Source organism: Hibiscus syriacus, unplaced genomic scaffold (genome assembly GCF_006381635.1).
Source record: "Hibiscus syriacus cultivar Baekdansim isolate YM2019G1 unplaced genomic scaffold, ASM638163v2 tig00112505_pilon, whole genome shotgun sequence".
NCBI classification, from domain to species: Eukaryota; Viridiplantae; Streptophyta; class Magnoliopsida; order Malvales; family Malvaceae; genus Hibiscus; species Hibiscus syriacus.
The window spans coordinates 198,567-215,709 of record NW_024063350.1 but is presented as its reverse complement, the minus strand read 5'-3'; the positions used below and the strand labels follow the sequence as shown (position 1 = coordinate 215,709).

The 17,143-nt window shown below is 32.9% G+C and overlaps 1 protein-coding gene and 1 long non-coding RNA gene across 2 annotated transcripts; one reads left to right on the top strand and one right to left on the bottom strand.

Annotated features, from left to right (window-relative positions):
* The first annotated feature begins 737 nt into the window (after positions 1–737).
* Positions 738–1,720, top strand: LOC120181006. Its single transcript, XR_005521723.1, has 3 exons — positions 738–988; positions 1,435–1,535; positions 1,616–1,720. It is a non-coding gene; the product is annotated as an uncharacterized LOC120181006 (long non-coding RNA).
* Positions 1,721–7,624: 5,904 nt separating this feature from the next.
* On the bottom strand, positions 7,625–9,711 carry LOC120181005 (S-adenosylmethionine synthase 1-like). The gene is made up of 2 exons (XM_039186258.1): positions 9,656–9,711; positions 7,625–8,953 (listed from the first exon to the last, which is right to left on the bottom strand). The coding sequence occupies exon 2, from the start codon at positions 8,949–8,951 to the stop codon at positions 7,779–7,781; it is 1,173 nt and encodes a 390-aa protein (XP_039042189.1). The 5' UTR covers positions 8,952–8,953; positions 9,656–9,711; the 3' UTR covers positions 7,625–7,778.
* Between the last annotated feature and the right edge of the window lie 7,432 nt (positions 9,712–17,143).

Here is a 17,143-nt window from a genome sequence, read left to right as displayed (position 1 = left end):
AATCAGTTAAGACAACCCACTTAAAACGTTTTAAACTAAAAGAATATTACCCTTAGTTAAATTATGTAATACGGTGAAGTTATGCACGTGAGGATATCATGCAAATCGTACTAGATGACATTAATGCAAACAATTACAACTAAATGCATGAATGCATACCACGAGCATACTAACAACATTTGAATGTAACCTAGAAAAATAAACACCAGAGTAACTTTAAAGACAATAGAAATTAGACATCATTAACACTACATCGTAGAATAATTAAAGGAAAACCCTTTTAATGATCATGAAAGCACACGTATATATATGTATTTTACAATAATGTCATGAAGGACTAAAACATAACAAGCGTAAAACTTTATTGCAGAATCAAAAGTATTAAAAATAAAGAGACATGGACTGAAACGCATTAAAACAAAACTTGGCGGGTACATACCTAAATAACTCCAAGCGCTAAAACAAATATTCTTTACTGTTGATGAAACGGTTCCATTTTAGCAAATTGATATATAATATATTGTAAAATTTAAACCCTAATTTTCCTTTGTTTAAATCCCTTAGTGCCGCAATCTCTCTTTTCATTTCCCCAACTCTCTGCTTCCCCTTTCACGGCACCATTGGAACCCTCTCTCTCCATTCAAACTCCACGGCAGAAACCTTAACAGCGCCCTGTTTTCATCGTTTGAAGATCCACAAAGGCCCGACCAGTCGGCTACCTTCTTCAAAGTGGCTCACCATTAAAATCGACATGGTAAACTAAATCCCTTCCCTAAACCAACTCGAATCTCCTATTTCTTTCCTTAAAACCCCGATTTCGAACTCTCACCACAACTTCCTTTTCCCACCGTACATCGGCGTTACGCTCACGTCGACCACCACCAGAGGTAACCGATTTTCTCACCACCTAAACTGAACCTATCTACCCTCAAAACGACCCTCCTCCTTCTCGCCTTCTCGACCGAATAACTCCCGATGTTCGGCCAAGGTAAAGCTACCACTTTCCTTCTATACTATTTTACTTTCAATCGAAAGCATGTACCTTTAGAAACTAAAAAACGTAAGTAGAAAATAAAAACAACTTGAAATCTCTCGTTTTGGTATGATTTATGTCTTAGATAAGTAACAGCGAGAAAGAACTAATTCTGCTTACATTTCTTGCTTGGTTCTATGGAAATAACAATTGATTCAATGTTGGTATTGCTACGAAAAACTGTATATTGAAACTAAAATCTTATTTTCATTCTCTGTTTTTATTTGCTTTGAAATGAATCCCACACACAGTACTAAAACCATAGGAAAATGAATATACATATTACCTTAATAAGCTGTTATTGCTTTCGAAGAGAATCGAGAATTACAAGTAGTTTCTTTGGGTTTTCAAAGTACCCTCATTACCCCCCTTTTCTTCCTTTCTTTTTTTTTCCGTTCCAGAGCCTCCTCTTATTTGGTGATTTTCTATTGTTCTTCTCCACCCCCTCCTTTGTCATTGCATGCCAATTTCTTTCTGTTTGGTGAGACTTTGGTTGGAGCAGGTAAAGTGTAGGTGAATTCATCCCGAAATTTTAGGGATTATGTTGGATTTGATTCCTTGATGATTTGTTGATTTGTGCAGATTCCACGTGATATTCTGAAGATGGCATTATTGGCTAAAGTATGGGTCTTGTTCGGTGAGTGACAGCAGCACGTGAGAAGCATGGGCTTGTTTTACAACCTGCAAGAACATACCTGATATTAATAATACTAATAATTATTATAATAATGTTATATAATAATATAATAATAATATAATAGTAATAATTATAATATAATATTTATAACCAGGACAAAAACTGGTGTCTACAACTTGTTTGATCAGCTTAAAAGAAGCATCAATGTTTTCTAAAATTGATATTCGAATGGGATATCAGAAGTTAAATATTAAAGTGGAAGATGTTTCAAAGATAGTTTTCAGAAAATGGTATAGACACTACGAGTTCGTAGTAATGCCGTTTGGTTTGAAAAATGCTCTGGCAGCATTCATAGATTTGATGAATTGAGTATTTAAATTTTACTTGGATTAATCTGAGGTGGTCTGTATTGATGAAATTTGGTATACTTGAAGACAAAGATAGAGCATGATGCTTATCTTCGTATGCTACTCGAGATATTTAAGGATAAAAAGTTATTTGCCAAAATGTCAAAGTGTCAGTTTTCGCTATCAGAAGTTGATTTTTTAGTTATGTTATCTCGATATATGGCATAAGAGATAAAAAAATATTTCACTTGTAAAAAAAATACGAGACTAAAGACTTTGAAGTTAAGTCTAATGAATGTCTATTTATCGAGGAATAATTTGTATTCCTCATGATGATGAGTTAAAGAAAGATATTTTTTCTAAAGTACATTATAGTCCATTGAATATGCATTCAGGTGGAAAAAAATTGTATAAGGATGTAAAGAGTCATTTTGATGGCCAGTTATGAAAATAAACATTACTGAGTTTGTTGCTACATGTTTGACATGTCAACAAGTAAAAACTGAGCATAAAGTGCATTCTTAGTTGTTACAACTAATTTCTATTCCAGAGTGGAAGTAGAAAAAAATCACTATGAATTTTGTTAATGGATTACCTTTGACTTTAAATAAAAAGGATTTCATTTGGGTGATAGTGACTGGTTAATTAAATCGGCACATTTCATTATGATTTGAATATATTATGTATTGGATAAATATACAAGTTGTATATCGAAGAGATAGTTTGATTACAAGGAGTATCAGTATCCATTATATATGACAGGGATCCAAAGTTCACTTTAAGATTTTAGAAATATTTGCATAAAGTTTTGAGTACTTGATTGAATTTCAGTACGATCTTTCATTCATAGACGGATGGTAAGTTAAAAAGTACTATTCAGATATTAGAAGATATGTTGAGTGCATGTATGATGGATTCTATGGAATCATGGGAAAAGAAAAGTATTTGCTTTTAGTAGAATTTTCCTACAATAACAGTTATCAATTGAGTAACAAGATGGCTCCGTATGAAGTTTTATATAGGAGAAAATGTCGAACATAATTAAATTGGTTAGAGCTAAAAGATCGAAATCTTGTTGGCTCAGATTTATTGAAAGAGATTGATGATAAAGTATGGATAAAGTCAAGATAATCTCAAAATGGAATTTGATCAACAAAAGTCTTATGTAGACTTGAAGCGAAAATATATTGAATTTCATGAAGGTGATAAAGTTTTTCTTAAGGTATAACCTTGAAAAAAAAGATTCTAGGACCAAAACACAAAGGAAAAACTAAGTCTAAGATTCATTGGACCTTATGAGACATTAAAAACAGTTAGACTGATGGCTTATCAGTTAGCATTAACTCTGGAGGTAATTGAGAACCAGAGTTGGACAAAGTGCACAATGTTTTTTATGTGTTGATAATTAGAAAGTATCGATCAGATTCTTCATATGTCATTACATCAAAGGAAATTAAGATTCGAACAGATTTAATTATAAAAGAAGAACCAATATGGATGTTAGCTCGATAAATTAAAGAACGGTGTAACAAGACGATTCCTCTAGTCAAAGTACTTTGGCAAAATCATAAAGTCAAGGACGTTATTTTGGAAAAAGAGGATGATATGTAAATGTGTAGATATTTTAATATCAGGTTAAAGATTTGGATTAAACAGGTTCAAAATCTAATGAATTGCATGATCTTCACAAAATTCCCAAATGAAGGAGGAAAAATCAGAATTCAAGAAGTTGGCAAGACCAGAAGAGGTTTTCGCATAAAAATAGGGCACATCTTACTAGTTTGTATAACCCTAAATTAAGGTTATGAATATACAATTGAAATTGCAATCCTTATAAAAGGGGAGTTAGTGTTTTCATAGAAAGTTTTAAAATTCAAGGACGAATTTTCTTAAGGAGTGGAGAATTGTAATACCCCAAAAATTTAGATAATGACCAAAATGAAAATTTTGAAAGTTTTATGGTCAAATTAGAAAATTGGGAAAACGTTTAGGGAATTAAGTGATAATTTCCTAAAAAGAATTTTATTCCATAAATAGATGGTTTACTATTGAGAGTGCAGTTTTATAGAAATCATATTTTTGGATTTGGAATTTTAGTAAAGAAAAACTAGAAAGGGTTAACGCCGGTAAGGAAATCGGTATTTCAGATCGAATTGGAATTTTACAAAAATTGGTTGGAAATATTATTTTAATATTTTATATCAGAGAAATTTGGTTTGGAAATGTGCAATTTTTCAGATTTAATCGAAATAGTGGAATTTAGTGACTAAAATGTAATTTTTGAAAATTCAAGGGGAATTTCGGAAATAAAAGTCAAATTAATTCGTATTTGACTTTGTAATATGATATGGATCAGGTGGCTTGGTTTTATGGTGAATAGGAAGATTCATTAAGGGCAAAAATGGAATTTCTTATTGAATGGAATAAAAAAAGCCATTATAATATATATTGCCATGTGATAGATTTATTTATTATTAAATTCAATCATGGATGAGCATCTCCAGCTTCTTCTTCCTCCAAGGGCCGGCACTTTCAAGCAAGAAAGGTAAACATTTTTAGTTTCAATTTTGAAGCTATTTCTTGAGAATTAGACTCAATGTGGTTAGGAAAAATGTTCTACGTTCAATTCTCTACATTTTGACATGAATATTACTAGGATTCATGTTCAAGTTCATCTTGAGTTGATGAAGGGGATGTTGATTCTTGTGTTTTATGGGTTTTGAATAGTTAAGTGATTTTAAAGAATTGGTTGTAAGAATTGATGAAGAACCTAAGGATGAGGTTAAAGAAAACAATTTATATTTTGAAATTAGCAGTGGGTTTGAAAATTCACCAGATATTATATAAATAATTTGGAGATTATTTTTATATATTGTGTTAATATATTGATATAGTTTTGTTTAAAACAAACGGGGATCAATTTCAAGGTGTATACAAAAAGATATGGATTTTTAACCAAGGAAAGGTCAGAAAAAATCGGACAGCAGATTCTGCAAAACAGATTCTGTTGGTCAACTTTGAAAATTCACCATAAATTGTAAAGAATGAATTAGAAGAAGTTCTTTATATGGATAGATTCATATTCGAGTCTAGTTTGTAACGGAAGAAACAGAATAGAATTACAGTGTGTATATCAATATAAAATATTGATTCTTTAAAGGTAGTGCGAGTTGTCTGAATTCTGGAAAATTGATGGGTTGTTGTGTTGGAAAAGTTGGTTCCAGTGTTAAAAGGAATTGTTAAGTATTGAGTATTTGGTAGAAAATGAGTTCCAAATATATTATGGAGTTATTTTGGGATATGTTTATGTTAGTACAATACTAACATATTTATCATTATGAATTTGTGATTTATACAGATTGTGATTGATTTGCGATTGAAGCAAGTCAAGTATAAAGGGTTTATTGTGGAACATAGTGAGGCACAAATTGGAAAATTTTAAAGTGTCAAGGTGAGTGCAATACATGCATGAAATTATACATGGATGTTTATACATCATCAGGAAGCTTGAGATAAGTCAACCTTGTTTTAGCAGCATGATATTATGTCTTATCATATATTTGACATATTCTAAATATGTCAAAGGTGGAATATAAAATGCATTGATCACTGATTCTTGTATATGATTTTTTATCATGAATGATATTACGGGTATGAACTGTCCAATGTTACATGGTATTGATATACTTTTCCATGGATAGATCAAATAAAATTGACTATATACCCAAGTATGTTATTGAGGTTCAGTGGTATTAATGGCATGCCATAGAGTTTAGCAGCTTCATATTAGGTAGCACTAGAGTGTCTAGAGAAGGCACATAATGCAGGCCTTAGTGTCTAGTGAAGACACAGTATAAACATTACGATGTACTAGGTGGGTAAATCTCGACCTCAACACTACGGTGCATTATTAGGTGAGCAAAGCTCGACCTCAGCACTTCGGTGCAACATTTGACTCCTATACCGGGTTCCTCATACAGTTATACTATGGGCTATGATTTATAGTTTATTGGTTAATAAATGGTAAGTATGCAAATAAGCTTACGAGCTTATGGAATAATGGCAAGCATATTGGTAAAATAAGCTTACGTGCTTATGGATTAAATGGTAAGTATATTGGTAAAATAAGCTTACGTGTTTATGGGATTAAATGGTAAGTATATTGGTAAAATAAGCTTACGAGCTTATGGGATAAATGATAAGAAATTTTATATCATTTTGATCATTGTAAAATATTGGATAATGTTGGTAACATGATTTTATGGCATTTTGAATTTGACATTAAACTTCATGCATGAATTGTATTGCACGGTTTATTATTTTAATTGCCTCACTAAGTTTATACTTAGCATGTGATGATTTTCACGCATAGGTAAAAAGCCAGTAGTGGAATAAAGAGTTCAAAGTGACATCAAGCATCGAGGAGTATATTTCAATATCAGTAAGACATCCTATGATGGAATTTGAATTAGATCGTGGCATGTAATTAATAATGTTTAATTTATTTTGTTGAATAAAGTTGGGAACAAAAATGGAAATTTATAGCGATGAAAAGTTAATTTTTATGAGTTTTATATGTATTTTTCGGAATTTACTGTAGCAGTGTATTGTAACAGTGTATCGATACACATTTTAAGTTCGAAATTTTGGTGCATCGATGCACTGTTCACGCTACTGTAGCAGTGCATCGGTACACTGTTCACTGTTCACTGTATTGTTCTATTCACTATTCACTATTCATAAAAATACTTTGGTTTTAACTTTATTATAATGAAACATAATTCATATGATATGATATTTTTAAATCATTACATTTAGAAAAAATTTTATGTTTTTGTAGTGCTGTATATATTAATATTGCTTTGAATATTATATAAAATTTAAAAAAAAATTATTTTATATAAACCGGTTCAATCCGGTTGAACCCCGGTTGAACCAGTGAACCAGTACCTTCAACGGTTTAAGGTCCAGTATGGTTTTAGAAACATTGCTTATTTCCTCGACATGTTTAGTCTAACTCTCTATTTAGTCAACGTGTTTGTTTTTCATTTATTAATATATTATCATTATATATCGTTAAGAAAAATAATATGATCTAATCAAACATTTTTATGTGTAATAAAAGTAAAAATTATAAATTTAAATAGATTCGTCAACATATGAAAAAGAAAATCTTAAAAAATTCTCAGTTTAGAATTTTGTGATATGCTTGGATGCATAACCTACCTTTATAAACTTTAATGGATCTGGTATACATATATTATATATATTAAATGCACATTTTTTTATAAGATAGTGTATCTATTCAGAATTTTTTTAAATTGATAATGAGCGCAATACTCCCACAGACGTAGTTACTCAAAACCGAAATCTTTAAGAAGAGTAACACTCTCTTCAACCATTAAGATTAATAAGTTATATTAGATGCACACGTTGAAGTTGAGTTAAAAGCCAATATAAATATAGATACGCTGTAATTGCATTGCACTAATATTTCGGAATACAGATCAATTTCAATTCATCCATTACCCAGGAGGTAGAGCTAACGACAGTATTTGTACCTCAACAATATTTGAATAAAGAAAAAACAAATTGAATTGAATGATTAAACAATAAAATTAAATTAAAAAATTCCATGGCAAACCAGAGAAATGGTTGATGAAACCAATCATGCCCTGAAAAGGAAATCCAAAGTGAAGAATGTAGAATGGAACAAATTGACAGATACCTACCACAATGATATTATGGCTACGGTGGTAACTCAGGCCTTTGGCTTAAGAGGCTTAACGATCTCCCAAGTGAAATCAGGATCATCACGGCCGAAATGACCATAAGCAGCAGTCTTTTGGTACCTAAAGTTTCCTCCTCTCTTCAAGTCAAGATTTATAGAGATCATTCCCGGCCTGAAGTCGAAAGCTTCCTTAATCAATGCTAATATATCCTTGTCAGGGATCTTGCCTGTCATGTATGAGTCTACGAAAACGGACAAGGGCTCTGGAACTCCGATTGCGTAGGATACTTGAACGATGCAGCGATGTGCAAGGCCTGAGGCCACCACGCTCTTTGCTGCTTGTCTCACAATGTACGCACCACTGCGATCCACCTTGGTGGGATCCTTCCCAGAGAAAGCACCACCACCATGAGCACCCCAGCCCCCATAGGTATCAATGATAATCTTTCGGCCGGTAAGTCCTGCATCCCCATGCGGCCCACCGATGACAAACCTACCGGATGGGTTAAGGTGGAAAATAGTTTTGTCATCTAGATACTTTGCTGGAATAACCGGCTTAATGACATGCTCCTTCAAGTCAGCTGCAATCTTCTCATTGGTGACAGTCTCATCATGTTGGGTTGAAATAAGAACGGTATGAACACGAATGGGGACCATGGCTCCACCATCATTTCTATACTCAACAGTCACTTGGGTCTTACCATCAGGCCTCAACCATGGACATGTCTTGTTCTTTCTCACCTCAGTGAGCCTGGCTCCAAGCTTAGTTGCCAGCACATGGGTTAGAGGCATTAACTCAGGGGTTTCATCAGTAGCATAACCAAACATGTGACCCTGGTCACCAGCCCCAATTTCCTCAGGTTTCTTGGAGAGGTGGCCATGTACCCCTTGAGCAATATCAGGGCTCTGTTGCTCAATGTTAACTAGAACTTTGCAGTTGTCAGCATCAAGGCCAACATCGGCTGATGTGAACCCTATACCTCTGCAAGTATGCCGAACAATTTTCTCATAGTTAATTTTGGCCTTGGTCGTGATCTCACCGAAGACCATAACCATGTTCGTCTTGGTGCAAGTCTCACAAGCCACTTTGCTTTCTGGGTCTTGTTCCAGGCAGGCATCAAGGATAGCATCTGAAACCTGGTCACAGATCTTGTCGGGGTGACCTTCATTGACAGATTCGGAAGTAAATAAGAAAGTATCCATATCTGCAGTTCATATCATAAGGCATTAGATTGACTTCACTACGATGAAAAATCAAGTTCACAAACAACAAAAGTGATGCTACACAAAGACATAGTAAAAACCTCTAAACGAAAATTTATCCACGCAAGTATAGGACATGATAATGCTCTATTCATTGTGGCTATACTTGCTTTTTGCTTCGTTAAGTTTCTAAAAGAAAAAAAAATACACACACATAAATTCATATTTTTGTACTTTAATTATATTTAAACAGAAGTAATTTTCAATTAGGAAAAAAACATAGCAATTCAGTGATGAAATTGTTAAATGTCCAAATTCACATCTAACCAATTAAAAGTTAGTGTAATTTCAATAAATTTAAATCAAACAATTTTATTCATCGCAATAAAAAAATTCACAAACAAACAATGCTTCCGCATTCAAATCGTACTCTTCCCGTAAAAACCAAAGGTCAAAGAATCATATCACCTAAGAATTGGAAATCAAGCAATTGATCGAACTACAAACATAATACAAAAAACATTCCAAATCAACAACATTCATATATTAAGTCATTAACTTTCAACATACGAAAATCCGACTACAAAAACAATATGGATAGCAAATCTACAAACAAAATGTAGAAAAAAATCAAATAAAAAATAATCAGCGTGAATTTAGGAAATAAGAATAAAAAAAGAAGAAAAAAAAAAGATGTAGGGTACCTTGTATGAGATGTGAAACAAGAGAAAATGAGATGGAAAGGACAAGGTGGAAGAGGAAATGAAACGTAGGGAAAATGAGACTATTTATAGAGTCGAATAATCAGTCGTTTGATTCGGTCTTATTTTTCTCGATTCTCCGCTTTCTTCGCTGCTTGGTTATGTTTTATGCTTTTTTGTTTTGGGTAAACTACACGGATGACCACTAAACTATTTCCCATTTCATTTTACCATTGATGTTTTGATTTGATCAATCAAACCACCCAACTATTTAAATGCTTCAATCATATTATTGATTGTTAACTTTTAACAGATGTGGAGACGTTTTAGTTAATAAAATTGTTATAATTATATATTTAGTCATCAATACTTATATATTTTATCAATTTATTCCTAATTTTAATTTAATTTAAAAAATTAACCCTCTAATTCGGAGGTGTCATGGTTAACATATTATTGGAGTGTTCTTTTTACTTTATTTTAATATTTTAATTAAATAATTTTTCAGCAATCAAGTGATGATGTAAAGCCCCAAAAATCGGGTCAATAATTTAGGTCAACCCGAGGCCTATTCTAGAGCCCAAAAGATTTATTAAATTAGCTTGGACCAAGTTTATTTGGAATTGGGGCTGAGTTGGGCCCAAAATATGTATAAGGGGTGATGATATTGTTATGGGCTTGAAAGTGTGGGAACCTAAAGTGTAGTTTACCTATATTTAATTAAAGCTGAAAACTTCCCCTTTATTTTCATTTAATTTACTTGAACCAAACCCCCTTAATATTTACCAACTCTTCTTTTTCTTCCTTCCATAATCTTCCATTTCCTTTTTCCTTTCAAAGTCAAACTTCAAGCAATATAATCTTAGTCTTGTTAAGACAAGGTAAGTTTAAGAATCATCATCTTTTAAACTCCAATTTAAGCTCCATTTTGCAAGTTTTAGATTGAGTTTTTAAAATGGGTTTTTGAGAGGTTTAAAGGAAAGTTAGGATTTTAAGTTGTTAATATATTCAAGTTCTAGGAGTGTTTTACCTTTATTTCCATCACTGAGTTCATTTAGAATTTGTTTTATTATTATCGAATAGCTAAAGAAGTGGGTGAAAGCTCAAAGGCTAAAGGGAAAGAGAAAGCTCCTATTGAGTGAGTTAAGGCATTGTTTTCAGCCAAGAAATAAAGGTAACCACACTTACAACTACCTTATATTTCTCAGTGGGTCATGTTCGCACTGTGTAGTGCTATAAATTACGTAAAAATATGTGCAAGTATACACAATCGAACAAGTAATATATGAGTGAATATCATCTCCACAGGAATTGAAGGGATCTTGAGTAAAGTTTATGCACTAAGTAACTAAGTATAGTTAGTGTGGTGATATGCATAAATGAGTATGTACTGGCAGAATGGAATGTTTGTGGATGAAGGTTTAATGGTATTACATAAATATGATGGTAATGTGAGATGTGGTAGCAATATGGTAGATGAAAATGTAGTGACAAATGATATGTTTAAAATGTAAGTAACTAAAAATGTCAAAGCAAAATGAACTGAGAATTTGGAAATATGTAAGAAGACTTGATAATCCTCACACGACAAGATATTATGGAAATGAATGGTGAGTTTCTAAAGAATCCTAAGCCTTACCTTTTAGACTGATTTGAGTTTCTATGGTCTATTTGCTCGATAGAGTTTACTAAGAGCGTCCCTATGCTCTCTCGAGTCAAGGGAACCTGACAAGCTAAAATGCCACGACAATACCTCTTGGCGTGAACAGAAACATCTAACCTATCGAATATGCACTACTCCTTTTAGTCATTGAAATCCGTTCCTTAGTTTCTCTCGAACAATAAAGTTGGATTAGACTCTAGTTATTAGCAAAAACCCATTGCTCATGTTGATCCTCCCATAGTTTCTCTCGAACACTAAGTAATATACTTAGGAAATGGACACTCTCCTACCTACTACAATCCTAAGTAATTTAGCACAATGAGAAAAACAAATAGATAAACATAAAAGCCTCAAATCATTCATTAAAACAAAAGCTTAATCATTAAAAGTAAACCCACACTAAATAAGGTTACTTCATGGTGGGGTACTGTTGAGTTAATCAATCGATGGAGTTGGCCAAGAGGGGGGAGAATTGGCAAATAAAAATTTAGGTGGAAGCTTTGCAAAAAATTGAAAAGATTTGCACAGCAATTTACAGTGGTTCGACTTTCTCAACCAAAGTCTACGTCCACTACCTTAGCTATCCACACTAAGGATTTTTCACAAATTCACTAATTTGTCTTTCTTTTGAGGACAAAGACTAACCTTACAAATCCCTCAAGAATTATACCCCACATTCTTGAGAACACTCTCTCCCAAAGAAAATAATACAAATTTTGCAAACTTACAAGAAAATCCTCACAAGGCAAGATGTTTGCACAATTCTAGAACAAAGAAAAAACACTCAAGAATAATACAATTGAACACAATAAGTTTTCTTGAAAGTAAAAATGAATATTGAATGAAATAGGCTTGAAAATGCTCAAACTTGAGGTTTGATGCTTTTTCTTTGATTCTCTCTTGATTCTTGTTGAATGTTGTTTCTTACTGTTGATCAATGGCTTCTAAGATTGTTTAAATACACCTTCAAATGATTCTGAACGTTGGGGATGATTAGTGGAGTAAATAAAGCGTTTTAGTGTGAAATCAATTAATAAAACAGCTTAGAGCGTGGGGGGAATCGGTACCTCCTCATGGGGAATCGGTTCCTTAAGTGTAAAATTCAAATATTTCGGCCGTTAAACAGGGGGAATCGGTTCCCTTTGAGCAATTTGGAATTTTTGGCTTTGAAATGGCTCGAAATATTTTTTAAAATTGTTTTGAAATTATTTTAAGATTAAAACTTAATTTTACACTTGAGTAATGATTAAAAATGACATTTGAAAGATTTGGGGTAATATTTTGATATTCGAATAATTATATCGAATATACTTAGAAAATCTTTTGGAAAATCTTAAAATTCATTTAACTTAATTTTTTATATCGAAATATCAAAATGTTTTCAACAATCTCCCCCTTTTTGATATAACAAAAGATTTTAGTAATTTTAAGATTTCGAAATCAAGTTTTGAAATTACTCCCCCTTATTCTAACACTTCTCCCCTTAAAAATACTTTAACATTTCTCCTCCTCTTTTGTTAAATCAAAAAGACTTTTAAAATATTTTAAACAAGTGTTTAAAAAACATTTAGCCAATTGATTATAAATAAATATAGCGTAAGCTGCTAAGATCACAATCAAGAGAAAAGTTAGCCATTAGTTTCATAATCAATATTCATAAAACAATGTGATATGGCGAAATTGGTCATATATCTAACATGATGTAAATGATGCAATAATCAATAAATTTAACCAAACCAAATATATAGAAATATAAGTTCTAACATCCATAAAACATCAACCAAATTCAAACATCCAAAAAACAATCCAAAGTCATTCAAAATATTGAAACAATAAACTCCATGTTCTATTTCAAAGTTCTAAAGCATGACAAATAATCAAGCATCCGTAGGAGGATCGAGAGGAGGAAAATGAGCTCGCATAGCGGCCATCTCGTGCGAGAGTGCATTAATACGTTCATTCATAGAAGCGTTGTTCGCGCGCATCTCCCTGAGAATCTCCAATTGTTGAGCTCCCATTGTGGATAAATGAGACTCTATGGAAATGAAGCGAGAATCCATGGATGTATACAGGAAATCAAATGTCTCCATAAAGGATTGAAAGTATCGAGGCATTTGATCTTCTGGTCGTGCTTGTTCCTCTGGTGGAGCTTGTTCGTCGTGTGTTCTTGCTCATTGTCGGAGTCATCGGCTTCCGGAGGTTGTTCATGAATACGAACCTAAAGACCAGTCTCTTCATTGAACTTTCATCTCGATTTGGTTAAAGAGAAGAGGTTGATTTGGTTTTTGAGGGGAAAAGAAGCATCAAGACCAACTCTAAGCCCATCCTTTTTAAACAGATTACTAAGAATACAACCGTAAACTAAAGAAGAACATAATTTTTTATTGGGAACAAGATTTACGGTTTTGACAAGTTCAGAAAAGGTAATCTGTGGAAGGTTGATTTTGAGATTATTTTTGACACAATGTAGCCAAAATAAATCTAAGGCTCGGAGAATAGAGTAACGGCCTTCGGATGGTCGAAACCACCAAGAGATCATAAGGTGAAGAAAATGGTCGTGAAGATCTAAAACATTTGTACTATCCCTTCATTTATACTGAGATCCTACCGTCAGTTTTTCATTGTCTAACCCATCATTATCTAATCCTAATGCTTTGGCTATGTATTCCGAGTCAAGATGAAGGAATCGTCCTAGAAGATAGGATCGAATTCCTATGGTTAAGGTTTTATCTCGGTTTTGAATGCAAATGGCATTAAAGTAGAAGATACGAACGAGTTGATGGTAGACTATTGGTTCAAGCTCGAAGAGTTTATCAAATTTTCACTCTTGAAGAGTATGAAGATGTCAAAAATTGATGTCTAACATGGCTTGAAGATATGGGATTCGTTCTTCCTAGATTTTGTAGGACTCAAAGTATTGACAAAACCTAAAGTAGAGATTTTGTCTACGACCGGGTTCATTGAAGCAAGAATTGCGAATGGTCATGTTTGGATCATCGAGATTAGGATTAGGAATTTGTTGGATAGGTGGAGGATTTGGAGGTGAGTTTGGAGGTTGGCTAGAACGACTAGAGGAAGGTCTAGAACGTTTGTGAGACATGATTTAAGGTAATCGGAATGGAAGAATTAACCTGCAATTTTAAGAACACATGTATGCAATATAATCAATCTCAAAACTCAATTGAGTCCTCAATAATTCAAGGTTCTCTAAACCAAATCTAGTGGGCAAAGTTTTTGAAAACTATTGAAAAATAAGGGTTTGAAAATCAATATACACATAGTTTTCATAATAACAACATAATTAAATCAAAACACAACAATTTGAAAATTAATTTTTTTTAATTTAAAAAATTTTCAAAAATTCTTGTGTTTTTTTAATGAAATTAGTTGTAGAATCTAGTTTCTAAACACTAAACAATCAATGCCCGATCTAAAGTTCAACCTAGAACTAATTAAAACTAGTTTTAAATTCAAAAAATTGATGAAATACAAGTTTTAGAAAAATACCTTGAAGAATTTCGGATTTGAGTGAGATTAGATGAAATTTGCACGTTTTTTATGATTCCAACAGGTTTAGGAGATGATATTTGAAGAGAATTTCGATTAAAAATGTTGTTTTGAAGAAGTATGGAGATAGGGTGAGAGTAGAGATGAAAATACCTAAGAGAGAAGAATATAGGGTTTGAGAGTTTAGGGTGTTCTGCCCGTGTTAAAAACCAGAACCCCAGGGGGTATCAATTCCTCTACAGGGGGAATCGGTTCCCCTTCAAAGGGGGAATCGGTTCCCCTTCAAGGGGGTATCGATTCCCTCTGCACCAAAACTAATAAAATCTGATTTTAAACACTCAAAATGCTAAATTAATTTTCTCTAGTGGTATTGGAAACTTATATATTGAAAATTAATCATGTTCAATCCATCAAATTAATCTTTAAATTACATTTGAACATAAAGTTAATTTTCACCAAGAATCATAAACTCCCCCTAACTAAAAGCAATGAATGCAATAAAAAATTACTATTATAAGCATTTTTTATTTATTCTTAAAAATGCTAAAATTATTTTAAGCACTAAGTGAAGATATGTAAGTTAAACCTAATTCTCTCATAAGTGTCCAAAAACGTTCCTTGTCTAAAGGCTTTGTAAAGATATCCGCTAATTGATGCAAAGTATCAACAAATTCTAGAACTACATCTTCCTTAGTGACATGGTCTCTAATGAAGTGATGTCTTATTTCAATGTGCTCAGTTCTAGAGTGTTGGATGGGATTTTTAGTGAGACAAATAACACTAGTATTGTCACACTTGATAGGAATGGTACCTACTTTAATTTCATAATCAAAAAGTTGTTGTTTCATCTAAAACTTGTGCACAATAACTACCAGTTGAAATGTATTCGGCTTCAGTGGTAGATAATGCAACACAATTTTGTTTCTTTGAAAACCAAGAAATCAACATATTTCTAAGGAATTGGCAAGTAACCGGAGGTGCTTTTCCTATCTAATTTGTATCCTCCATAATCCGCATCAGAAAAGGCATTCAAGCTAAAGCTAGAGTCTCTAGGATACCAAAGTCCTAAACTATGAGTGTCCTTAAGGTATCTAAAGATTCTCTTAATATCTAGTAAATGTAATTCCTTAGGGCATGATTGAAATCTAGCACATAACCAAACACTAAACATAATGTCTGGTCTACTTGTAGTTAGATAGAGCAAAGAGCCAATCATTGACCTATATAATTTAAGATCCACACATTTACCTCATTCATCGAAGTCAAGCTTTGTAGAAGAGCTCATTGGAGTGTCATGAGGTTTCCCGTTTTCCAGTCCAAACTTTTTGAGCATATCTTTGACGTATTTAGCTTGATTGATGAAGATGCCATCTTTTCTTTGCTTGATTTGGAGTCCCAAAAAAAATGAGAGCTCCCCCATCATGCTCATCTCGAATTCACTTTGCATTAGCTTAGAAAATTCTTGGCAAAGAACATCATTAGTAGAACCAAATATTATATCTTCAACAAAAAATTGAACTACTAATAAATCTTTACCTTTATGCTTTAAAAACAATTTAGTGTCAACATACCCTTTTGAAAAACCTTTTTCAATTAAAAAGTTTGACAATATTTCATACCAAGCTCTAGGACGTTGTTTTAAACCATAAAGTGCTTTTGTCAATTTAAGAACATGATCCGGAAATTTTGAATCTTCAAAACCTGGAGGTTGTTCGACATACACTTCTTCTTTAATAAAACCATTTAAAAATGCACTTTTAACATCCATTTGATATAATTTAAATTCATGAAAACATGCAAATGCTAATAACATTCTAATTGCTTTCATCCTAGCTACGAGAGCGTATGTTTCATCATAGTCTATGCCCTCTTCTTGAGTATACCCTTGAGCAACAAGTCTAGCCTTGTTTCTCACTATATTACCACTCTCATCAAGCTTATTCCTAAATACCCATCTAGTACCTACAGTAGATTTATTACTAGGCCTTTCAACTAATGTCCATACTTTACTTCTCTCAAATTGATTTAACTCTTCTTGCATAGCCATAATCCAATGTTCATCATTTAATTCTTCTTTAATATTCTTAGGCTCTATGCATGGGATAAATGCAACATAATTACAAATATTTCTAAGAGAAGATCGAGCTGTTACCCCTTTGGATTGATCACCTATGATTTCACCATCCTTGACATAGTTGTACTCTCTTGGGTAAAATACTTCCCTTTCTTCAATGGTTGGATTATCGAGAGGATCATGAGTTTCCTCATCTTTCGTTTCTTTCTTTGATGATGGTTCTCCAACGTCGTGTCTAACGTCATTT

Bases quoted from the DNA above. Each gene is read 5' to 3' on its own strand.
- LOC120181005 (XM_039186258.1), bottom strand. From the start codon at position 8,951: ATGGATACTTTCTTATTTACTTCCGAATCTGTCAATGAAGGTCACCCC.